Source organism: Rhinolophus sinicus, linkage group LG13, assembly GCF_036562045.2.
Source record: "Rhinolophus sinicus isolate RSC01 linkage group LG13, ASM3656204v1, whole genome shotgun sequence".
Lineage (NCBI taxonomy): Eukaryota > Metazoa > Chordata > Mammalia > Chiroptera > Rhinolophidae > Rhinolophus > Rhinolophus sinicus.
In genome coordinates, this window is record NC_133762.1 from 34,554,656 (window position 1) to 34,567,007 (window position 12,352).

The 12,352-nt window shown below is 40.8% G+C and overlaps 1 protein-coding gene across 3 annotated transcripts in view; it reads right to left on the bottom strand.

Moving 5' to 3' along the window:
- CTNNBL1 (catenin beta like 1) overlaps positions 1–12,352 on the bottom strand; it is a 144,274-nt gene that overhangs the window by 105,350 nt on the left and 26,572 nt on the right. For all 3 annotated transcript variants that reach the window (XM_019750234.2, XM_074318346.1, XM_074318347.1), the window contains 2 exons: positions 10,512–10,700; positions 6,506–6,612 (listed from right to left, as the gene is read on the bottom strand). In XM_019750234.2, the coding sequence (XP_019605793.2) occupies positions 6,506–6,612; positions 10,512–10,700 (296 nt within the window). The remainder of the gene's footprint in view (positions 1–6,505; positions 6,613–10,511; positions 10,701–12,352) is intronic.

Genomic DNA, 12,352 nt, shown 5'->3' on the forward strand with positions numbered 1-12,352 from the left:
GACAAAAGATTTTTACAGCTCACCAGGAAGAAGGGGCAGGGAGACTGGGCACCAAACAGTAATAAACAAAATCATGTTGCGTACAAGGAAAAGATTTGGGGATTTGAGTGATAATGAATGAATGAATGAATGAATGAATGTCAGCGTGGAGAGAAGCCTCTGGTGGTATCCTACAGGGCTCCATCCTTAGTCCTGTTTGGATTCACTATATTATTTTATTATTTGTTGATCAATGACTTGAGTGAAGATATATAAAAGGTAAACTTAACAAATGTCATATAACACAAAACTTACAGAGAAAGTGAGCATAGCACCTGACAGAATCAATTCAAAAAGTTCCTAACAGGCAATACTGATGGGCTAAATCTAACAGGAGGAAAATTACCTAGGATTTACACAGAGAGCTTCATTGAACCAAAAAGTCAAGTACAAATGCAGGGGGCGGGAAAGTTACAGTTTAATATGAGCACATGTGTAGAAAGAACTTGACGGTTTTAGTCAACTGTAACTGCAATACGACTCAGACCATGAGATAGTTCTGCCAGGACAGACTACCTCTCATTCACCTCTGGATACCCAGCACTGGGCACTCTCCCTGGTCCACAGTTCAGCAAAAGACTGCAAATGAAGGAGCCGAGGAAAGAGGCTGCCACAAATGCTGCTGTGGTTTTGGGCTGCTTAAAAGAAGACAATATAGAGTTATCATGATGATTAGATGACCCTAAAAGTATGTGACATCTGTTATGGGAACCATCCTTTAGGAGGGAGATGGAAACTAATTCAGGAAAACAACCGAGGTTATAAGGAATCTAGATATCCTCTTATGTGAGAATTTGTTGAAAATCTTTTTCAGAGTTGAAATCTTAAGAGGTGCCAAGTGATGAAATAGGTTTCTTTGGAAAGTTAGGTCTTTGTCATTGGGGATAATTAATAAAGGGTGATATTTTTAAAAATCAAGAATTAGAAGGGAGAATGACTGCACCTTTCAGTCCCTTCCAACTTTGAAATTCTTCTAAATATGCAGCTTTAACCCAATGTTCTTAAGTTTAGAAAGTCAGAAAATTATCAAAACAAAACAAGCAGACACTGAACTGTGAGCAGGGAAATAAAACAAACAAACAAACAAAATACCACTGGGGTCTGGTGTTACACGAGTAACAAGATAGAGGGGGAAATGCCTGAACTTGGGAATAAGGTGACCTGGGTCACACCCCTGGCCACACTATTTACTGGCTGTGTAACCATGAGCAGGGTGCCAACGAGGATTTATTAGGTACATACTAGGTGCCAGTCACTGTACTAGGTACTGAGGATGTAACAGATAACAAAAGAATCCCCTGTGCTGTCCTCCTGGAGCCCCTGGCCGACCACAAATAACAGCAATATATTACAATGAATTGTAAGGATGTACAGTGTTGTCCAAGAGAATTGCCTTTGGAACACAGAGTGTGCAAACCCAACCTGGTCAAGGGAAACAGAGAATATTAACTAACCTATCTCGAAACCTCAACTTCTTTCCTCTTCCTAGCTGAATTACAGGGAGGGAGGATTCAAAGAGATGATAAATGTGCTCGACAAATCTCGGTATCCTCAAGTTTGCTATGCTGTTACAAAGAACATTTTCTTCTCTTTTTGCTGACAAAGTACAAGCCCACTCACTTAAAGCACATACTACAATATTTGTTGAGGGCTGTCTAGGGATTAAGCATACCTTCAGCAACAGACAACTCACAGCTGGGGGAAAGGAACAAGTTCGAGGCCAACGGGAACGCGATAGAGCAACATATTAAAACAGTAACCCAGGCTGTGATGGGGTCATCAATTCTGTCTGGTGTGATGGAGAACATTCCGCTGGCCTGCCCATGTACATTTGCTCAGACCCGCAGGATGGTCTTCTCCAACCACAAGCGTGAGTGCTAGCAAATGACCAGCAAAGTTCAAAAATACCCATAAAACAACAGAAGCCGATGAGTCCTCCTACAAACACAAAACCAGCTATCAATGCATAGAGAACACGATGCTGCTTCCACCCAACTAAAGCAGCGGTGCTCAAAGTGGGGTCCTGGACCCCAGGGTGGGGGTAGGAGGTGGTGGGAGAGCCTTTTAGGGGTCTACAAGATCAAAACTATGTTCATAATAATTCCAAAACATTACAGGCGTGCCTTGTTTTATTGTGCTTTGCTTTACTGCGCTTCACAGATACTGCATTTTTTACAAATTAAAGGTTTGTGGAAACCCTGCATCAAGCAAGTCTACCAGCACCATTTTTCCAACAGCATTTGCTCATTTCATGTCTCTGTGTCACATTTTGGTAATTCTCACAAAATTTCAAACTTTTTCATTATTATTATATTTATTATGGTGATCTGTGATTAGTGATCTTTGAGGTTACTAGGGCAAGACCCTCCACCAGCAAAAATATTACAGTTCACTAAAGGTTCAGATGATGGTTAGCATTTATTAAGGAATATTTTTAACGAAAGTATGTACAGAGGGTGCCAAAAAAATGTGTGCACATTTTAAGAAAGGCAAACTATTAAAATTGTAATACTCTATACTGATAACAAAAGATGAATACAAGTCACGTTTGACTTCTGCAATTACAAGAGGTGCTCAAAGTGTCAGCGTCCAGACACTTCTGATTACAGCGAACTACTGCTTGAGCAACACTGACCAAAGTGTCCGTTTGTATACATTTTTTTTGGCACCCCTGGTACATTGTTTTTTTCACGCATAGTACTACCGCCCACTTAAAAGACTACAGTATAGCATAAATATAACTTTTATATGCACTGGGAAACCAAAATATTCATGTGACTTGCTTTATTGCGACACTCACTTTATGGCAGTGGTCTGGAACCGACCCTGCCACATCTCCGAGGTATGCCTATATTTATCTTTTGCACTCTCATTCTCTCAGAAGTGGACCCTGGAGTTTTCCAGAAGGCTACACAACATGTGATGGTATCATTGCCCTGATGGCCTAATGAAATGTGTGCTTGTATATTCTAGGATTTTCTAAGATAAACACTTTGGGGTGTACTCATACTTTAAGAGTGCAAAGGGGTCTTGAGATTAAAAAGTTTGAGAACTACAAAACTTAATACATCTGCCCCTGCAAAAATAAAAATGAGAACTACTCATGGACTTACTAGGGAAATAAGCATACTCTACTCAATGTGATGTTTGGGAGAAAGATTACCCAGTGCAAAGTAGAGGTTGCATAAGGAGAATTGTCAATTGAATCTGAAATGCAGCCAAATGAAGAGAGGCATTTTTGGGTATGCAATCAAAATGACAATTGCATATATGGGAAAATAAATTTGAATGTTTCTGATCTCAACCGGAAAGTTTCATTCAAGTATGCTCTAGCAATTTTCATCTTAATTGCACCTCGCTGGGCTAGAGAATTATAAAAGACATAGCACCAGTAAGAATTCAAGAACTCAAGGTTAAAACACAATGTAGTTTCCTAACCACTTTTGGACGAAAAAAAAAAGGAAAAAAAGAAAGAAAAAAAAAAGAAAGAAAAGAAAAAATATATATATATATATATATATATACTTTATGCATAATTTCAATTTTCAAATATTCAGATTTAAAAACTAAAATAGTATATAAATTTTGTCTGGATGGAAAACACTGTTGGTTTTTTTTTAAATAAAATAACATTTTCTTAAAACTAGTTTATGAATTGTAACACTAGAGCGTCTGTAGTATCTAAGATGTGGTACATATATAACCTGCAGAAACTCATTGCTCTAAAATGACAGAAGAAAACCTACCAGATGGACAAAAGTAATGCTGGTGTTCCAAGAAGTAAATTAGATTTCTTAAATTTCCAGTGTTATCAACCTATGGCATAGCTTCCTTAGGCCCTAAGCAATAAGGATGTAATAAAGATGACAGCAACGACCTCAGGTCTCATGTTTACTGAGCACCCGCAGTCTGGCAGGTGCTGTGTTAGGTCCTACAAACAGAGACAAACAAGTCCACCTCCTCAAGGGATAGAGTCTAATGCAGGAAGACTGCTGAGAAAAGAAATAATAAAACAAATGGCAAAGATATTAAAGACTAATCATGTTCATTGTGGGTAAGAACATAGGGAAAGAGACCTGTTGGTGGGAGAATAAACGGATACAGTGGGGAATGTGGCAGGTGCTATCAAATTTTAAATGTACGTATCCTTCAAACTGGGAATTCAACACTTATCCTATAGAAATACATTTTACACTAAGACACATGTACACAAAGCTTCACTGCAGCATTGTTCATAAAAGTATTGTTCAATATTTAAAATAACCAAATGTCCATAATAGAAAAATAATAAATAAGTCATGGTATCTACAAACCATGAACTACTATAACCGGTCACAAAAAATAAAGTAAATATGCATATATTAACATGGAAAGATCTGTTATGTGACCAAAAAACAAATCAAGGTGCAGGATATGTACAGTATGATGTAGGTAGGAAAAAAATATTTGTGCATTTACATATACAGAGAGTGCCAAAAAAATGTACACACATTTTAAGAAAGGAAAAAACTGTATTAAAATTACGCTGATGGTAACCACTTTGAGTACCTCTTGTAATTGCAGAAGTCAAACATGACTTGTATTTATCTTTTGTTATCCGTATATATTATTACAACTTAATACAGTTTTTCTCCTTTCTTAAAATGTGTGTACATTGTTTTGGCGCCCTCTGTATATGTAAGTAAATATACAGAAAGCAATCTAAAAAGGCACTCACTGAAGTATCACAGGGGCTGTCTCTAGGTAGAGGAACGGGAAAGGGGTCAGTCCAGGAGAACTTTCCATTTTTACTCTACTTATGCACTGTTGGTATTTTTTACAATGACTACCTATTCATGTTATTTGTGTAATCAAACACACACACACACACACACACACAGTGCAGTATGACAAATGCTACTGTATGGTGGAAGTCAACACAAAACGTGGTAGGATGGTGGTACTGGGAAAGCTGAGCTGTAATCTAGCTACTTCTACCATCAAAGAGGGCTGTGGCCCTAGGTCCAGGAACGGGGCTCTCCTCTCTCCACCTCCTCATGTAGAGGACAGAGAGAACACAGTGGACCACATTGGCCTTTGCAGGCCATGAGGACTCAATGACCTCTGATACCTCTGTGCCTTTGTTCATGCCATTCACACTGCTTGGCATGACTTTCCATGTTCTGTTCTGCCTATTACAATAAAAATCGCTCTACAAAGCCCAGTTCAAACACCACCTCTTCTATGAAGCCCTCGATAGCCCCCAACTTGGTATTCACTGTTCCTTCCTCTACGTTCCCACAGCACTCTGTTTGTATCTCGGTTGAAGTACATTTCCTGCTACCGTGCATTTATAGTCTGTCTCCCTACACCCATAAACATGAGTGCAGACACTGTACTTTCTAACTCTTCAGTGCCTACAGGCCTTGGACACATTAAGATTCATTAAAAGTGGATGCCCTGGGAGGGAGAAAGACCAAGAGGGAAAGAGAGACTTAGGACATTAAATTCTGTATAAATATGAAAATCCCTTTAGTTAGGATGGAAAACTGACTAGGAGACACCAGATTCCTCCTTACAGCACTTCTCAGTGCACAGAGCAGCCAGTGTAGGGGCAATCATATTAATTATCATTTCATAAGCACGTACTATGTGCCAGGTACGGAGCTAAACACTTGCCACTATTCTCATTTATCTTCACCACTCTGTGAAGGAGGTATTATTTCTTTCTCCAGATGAGACACCTGAGGCTAAAAAAGGAGAAGTGACTTATGTAAGGTCACGTGGGAGTCATACCCATATTTCTCTAACACCAAAGCCTTCTACATTTTCTCAACAGGAAAACTATTACTAACAGCAGCCAAGGTCAGTTTTCTTTGGGCCTCGAGAATAATAATGTAGAAAAGAGTTAAGATAACAGGTCTGTTCTTTAGAAGGGCCTAGTCCTAGGCTGGCACCTGGGAACTTGGCTTTTAAAACGTTCCCTACGTGATAAGGTTGTTTTGCCCACCTGAGGCACTGAACGTCTGCTTTCTTTTGGGAAATCTGGAATTCTGGTAGTCGTTGTTGCAGAGAATGCCTACATGACTTGTTCTCAATAAATACTCTGGGCTCAGAGACTCACATAGGCTTTCCTGGACAGAGAAACTGCACATGTGTTGATGTATTTCACTGTTGGAGAAGGGAGCATGCCAGCCTGACCCCACTCAGTGGGAGGGAGAAAACACAGGAAGCCTGTATATGAATTTCTCCACACCCTGCCTGATGTGTCTTTTCCCCTTGCTGATCCTGTCATGTACACTCAGTACCACTGACTCTGAGTCCTGTGAGTCCTTCTAGTGGTTTCCCAAACATGTGGGTCATCCTGGGACTCCTAACACAAATCACAAAACCAAAGCAGACAAAACAAACAAAACAAAAAAACAAACAAACTAAAAAAGCAAACAAAACACCTCAGAGACAGGGTATCGGCAAAACAGAACCTTACTTCTCTGGATTATCTGGAAACTTGATCCGCAACTCCTGGTTTTTGTATGATCTTTTTTCAAATGTAAGGATCATTTTCTTCACTGAGCTTTCATCCAATGGTTCCTCCTGGTGTAAAGGGACAAATGCAACAATTTCAGTCCAAAGGGATTTCTCATCCACGTACGCGTATTACTACTTCTTTCCGTGGCTCTTACATGCCATTCTGCCACTCATCTTTCTGGCTTAAATGTACAGTACAACTGTTATCTCCCTCACCAGAATGAGGGATAAGGGTCTACATCACATGCTACTTTGTATCACTCTGTGTCTCACATCTAGCACAAGAAGTTCAGTTTAAGATGTTTACAGACTCAGTCATTCAACAAATATTTCTTGAGCATATTATATAGCATGGAATAAGCAACAATATTAGGTAAATATTATTTAATATTTATCTTGTCCTTCTCCTCTGATGTACAGGTAAAATAATGCTCAGAGGTTTTTTGGTTGTTTTTGTTTTTGTTTTTTAATTTAAATTTATTAGGGTAACAATTATTAGTAAAATTACATAGATTTCAGGTATACAATTCTGTATTACATCATCTATAAATCCCATTGTGTGTTGACCACCCAGAGTCAGTTCTCCTTCCATCACCATATATTTGTCAGAGGTTTAAAAGAACTTGCTCAGGAAGTGACAGTGGCCCTGAATCTTTTCCCCACACGAGAGGTCAGCAAACTATGGTCCACAGGCCAAATTCAACTCACTGCTGATTTTTGTACAGACCATAAGAATGGCTGTTAATTAGTGATAGTCACTGCTTTGCATTTCTTACACATTACTGTATCTGGTCCTTACTAGCTGCTGAGAAGGGACACGGACAGGTTCTTAGAATCCAGATATAGCATCAAGAATTAGAGGAAGCTCAGAGGAAACATTTAAAAACCAGTAGACCAAACAGAGTTTTCTTCATGCACTGGAATACCTACAAAGGTAAACAAAATAAAATTTTGCAAACAGAATCATTTCCCCCAAGAAAATCTATATTAAAATTTCGGAAATGTTTTCTCTTCGGTTTATTTTCCAGTTGAATGTAATGTGCTGCAATGCACTCTGCCTAATATTCTCTCCACTCCTAACTTCATAGCTTTGTACTCAGTGACCATAACTCACACCTAAAAGCAATAAAGAAACTGCTATTAAGAGACCCTGAAATAGATCCTTTTGAAAAGCACTGAATCATCCCACAATTTTATAAGCACACTCAACAATGTTAGCTATTATTTTATTAAATTTCGATTTTCATGTATTGGGTTTTAAGTGGAAGATAGCTATAAATTCATTTTGGGTATGACAGATATTTTAGATTTTTATCAGTGGCTCCTGGGTCCTGAAGTTCTCTGTTAGACCCCAGCCCCTCCCCAGTGTCTACAGCTTAAAGAGAGATTCCCTGATATGGTGAAAATGGAAGTCAGTGCCCTGGCTCGGTCAGAACTCAGAGCCTCACTACTTACCAGCCACGTGGCAACATTCCTTGGCTGAATATAATCCTCAAACCCTTACCTAATCCAACTGATTCTACCTCGTTAAGTCTTTCCTGAATTCATCCACTTGGCATTTAGAATAAAATCCCAAATCCTTCACATGACCTACATAAGGAAGGTCTGACAGGATCTGGCCCAGATAACCTCCCCAACCCCAAACCAGAGGAAACACCCCTGGTGGTGGCCGACGTCTATTTGTTCAATGCTGGCTCTCTAGTGCCCATCAGTGCCTGGCACACAGCCGGCAGCCAGTGAAAATCTGCTGAAGGAAGGAAGGAAAGAAGGAGGGAGGGGAAGGAGAGAAGGAGGGCCAAAATATTACCTGCATTTCTAAGGTCATAGAGATGACCTAAAGAGATGAGGTACATAAAAACTGTTTTATAAACTAGATGACACTATACTAATGTAAGCTGGTATGCTTTCTATTAGCAATAGAAAGAATGTACCACTAGGATTTAACTGAAATAATCTAAATTTCTAGGAAAGGGTTAAATCACTTCCAAGCAACCTCAATATCGACTGCTTTTCTTTTCCTTGGCTAACATCTTGCCCACCCTGTAGGAAAAAACCATATTAGTGTTAATACAGCTCTCAAGGGATTCCCAAAGTCGGAGCCTCTCCAGGGGTTGGCCTTCCCGCCTTTAATTTCTCTCCAACACTGGGGGAAAACTGAATGATCAGTCTTCGTCATCGGCCACAGCAGTATCTCCGATAGCTCAACGTCAGAAACCAGAGGGAGATTTCAGAAAGATGAATGCTGGTGATGTAGCACAAAAAGGACAATAATATTTTACAAGTTCACGTGACTTTACAGGGGCAAACATCACTTGTTTTTCATCAAATGGGACACTGGTGGCAGAGAGAAAATAACTCCTGGACTTGTAGCCTTCCATGTGTCATTTTTACAAAGCGATCTCTTTTTCCCTGTCCCTTAAGAGAAGGGCTGGTCCCACATTACATTTCTGTCTCCCAGGCTGGAAACCATTTACCCGTGACAGCTACGAGCCTGATCCTGCGGTACCAGCTTTGCCCTCCACGGGAATTATACCTGCCAATTAACTGCTGCTGCAGGGCTAACAGATTGAGCAGAAGCTAGTGAGGGGGGAGGAAGGGAGGATGTGCTACACATACTGTTTGTCTAAGCCCCGCAGGGCTGCTGCCCTCAGAGAGGAAATTCGGGACTGTCTCCCACCGCAGATTTCCAAAGAGACACCATCTTTTAGGAGCAGACCCCCAAATTAGCGCTGGTCTAAATCCTAATGAGGAGAGAGTTACTGTCATAACACAGTAAAGACCTTTTGGAAATATGAATCAATTTTTTTTCCTCTTAGATTCACACTCCGGCTTCATTTTTAAATCCAAACTTAGCATCGTATCTTTGAAGGAAGCAAAAAACAGCTGGCTCTTAAGAATCTATTTCCATAATTCATATCGAACAAAATGCCAGAGTGAAATAATATACAAGTTAACACTTAAGGATTTAAAAAGACACAAAAGTAAGGTCAGTCTATTTTTAATCACTGATATTTTACCTCTACTCTTTTCAGCTTCACTCATTTATTCATTCAATAAATATTTATTAAGGGTCTACCAAGAACTAGGCATTGCTCTGAGTGCCAGAGATTCAGCTATGAACAAAAGACAGCCAGTCCCTGTTTTCACAGGAGGTTGGGGAGGGGACAACAAATGAGTAAAATAAACACACAGGAATTTCAGATCATGGTAAGTGCTGTGACGAGACTATACAGAATAAAGTGATGAGAGAATGACTTGCTGACCTACCTCAGAGACCGGAAAGATGTCTCTGAGGAGGAAGTATCTGAAGTGATACCTTAATGAGAAGAAACCAGCCATGCAAAGCATCAGAAGAGCATTCCAGCAGAGGGCACAGAAGTAAACAGGTCCAGAGGCAGGAAGGAGTGAGTGCAAAGGCCCTAAGGCATCTGGAGGACCAGCAAATGGAAAGGCCCGTAGGCATCTCTTTTCCTAAACTATTTTTTCAGTAGCACCTAAATACCCAATCCCTTTGCCCCCCCTGAACTTCTCCACTTCCACTACTTTGCTCATGCCATTTCAAATGTCTGAAAAGGTCATCTCCCACTTGTTTCCTTTAGAAGACTACTGACTATATTAAAGAATGCGAACACTCTCTGTGTCCTCAGCATGGCCTAGAAAGCCTCCCTGACACTCCTCAGTCAGTACCAATAGCCCCACAGGTCAGTGCTTGGGCCTCAATTATAAGATCATGCAGAATAATTTAGAAATTCTACCTGCAATGTTCTTTACACTTTGCAAAATGCTTTCCCAACTCCATCATCGCACTTAGCCTTCCCGGCAACACGATGACTCCGTATTCTTAACCCCATGTTACAGATAAAGCTGGCAAGCTCAGAGAAAGGAAGCATCTGGCCCAAAGTTACACGCGCCAGAGCCTCTCAGGGTCAGCGATCTCAGCTCCCAGGCCACCTCTGCCATCTCACCTCTTCCTCCTCCTCCTCACCCTCGCGGTCAATGATCTGAAGCAGCCTTTTCTTGTCATCATCTGCTTCTTCTACCACCGTCATTTCCTCTTCCCGATAGCGGCCACGGTCCCGAGTACCAGCTTGTCTCCGACGCGTTTTCAGCTCTTCCTCTTCATCATCCCGGGGACGTTTTGTGCCCCTGTTGGGCTGAGAAAAAGGACACACAGGAATTTCAGAGTGGAAAAAGACATAGAAGGGCCAACACAGCAAATATTCTAGAAGCTTTCCAGAATTCCCCAACTGCACAGCAAGCATCGCGGCATACAATTTCTCCCACAAAATGGAGGAAAGCTCTAAGTGGTGTCTTTCAAACACTTAATGAACCTACAAATACATGATTACATTCACCTTTACGGTCGTTGGCTTTTTTTTTTTAAACAGAATTTTTTCAATATGCCACATTTCACTATTTCACAAAAGTTCCTGTGTATGCAGAAATCATAGGGAACAAAGTCACTTTGAGATGGGGACACTAGATTAGGCTCAATTTATTTGTTAACTGAAAAAAAAACCACAACAAAAACAGCCAAGTACCTTGTAGGTGACTGTAATACATACGCGGACAAGCCCCAACACAAACAAGTTTTACATAGTTTTAATTCATGTGTGAGAAAGATTCTAGTCATTCGCCAGTAGTTCTAACAGAGAATACTGTATATGTAACTTCCAAGAGTCGACTGCACTCCAAATTCCTACTTTACAGAAGAGTCGAGTTAGGCCCAGAGGTCAAGTGTTACCCAAGGTCACAAAACCTGCAGCAACACCAAAAACAGAACTGGCACTTCCTGACTCCTACTGTTGGGCTCTTTCCGCCATACTGTTAGGGCCTCGTTTTGCCTTTAACACTGCAATCCACGGAGGAGTTCTTAGTTGTTTCCCATTAAATTGGAATAAAATGGGCACTACTGAAATGGGCTTCAGGGTTGAGAAGAAACAGCGCTGCACTAGACATCGAACAGCCCGAGGTGCTATACGTTAGATCCCTAGAACTTACTCATCTGACAACCGAAATTTTGTACTAAAAGGTGAAAGAACTCTACACTCCAACAGTGCTAAACAAATATAAAAATGTTTACTAGGAAGTAACCCACGTGATTGTCTTCCCCCACATAAAACATTTGGGTTGGGCTCTTCAATAAGCTTTTCTTGATCAGTTATAACAACTGCACGCACCAACAGTGTGCTGAGTGGGATGTGGTACGTTGCTACCAAACAGAAAACGATGCCCCGTTGATTGCCAGCGTGCCCAGTTATCTGGTGCTGACAGACGAATTTCTATCATACACGTTACACATCTCACCGCGACTTACAATCCACACTGTCACTGAGCTCTGCTACCCCAGTGTGGCGACGTCATCCCCCTCTACATGGCTGTCCCCTGCTGGGGACATACCAGGTGCTTCCATAAGTCTAAGCAGATGACATTGCTTAGAAAACTCACATTAGACAATTTGGTTTGTGGGGTACTACCTGCTACGTTTCATTCTCTTCCTAGTCTCCCTAGGATAGATTATAATTCCATATGATCATATTCTATTTTCACAAATACAAAAATCTACGATCATCATTACTGGTCTACACTTAAAAAAAAAAAGAAAAAGACCTCAACATGCCCGTAAGCCCACACTGCAAGAAAAGGGAGGTGGTGGTGTTCGTGTGAGAAGGGGGAAGGAAAGGTAGCTTGATCCGAAGGAGGGCAGCCTCCAAACTAGAAATCTGTAGCTCCCCAGCAGGTAAGGAACTTCCATCCCTGGGAGCGCTCATTCTTTCAGGCTCATAAAGCAAGCCCTGCTGAGATT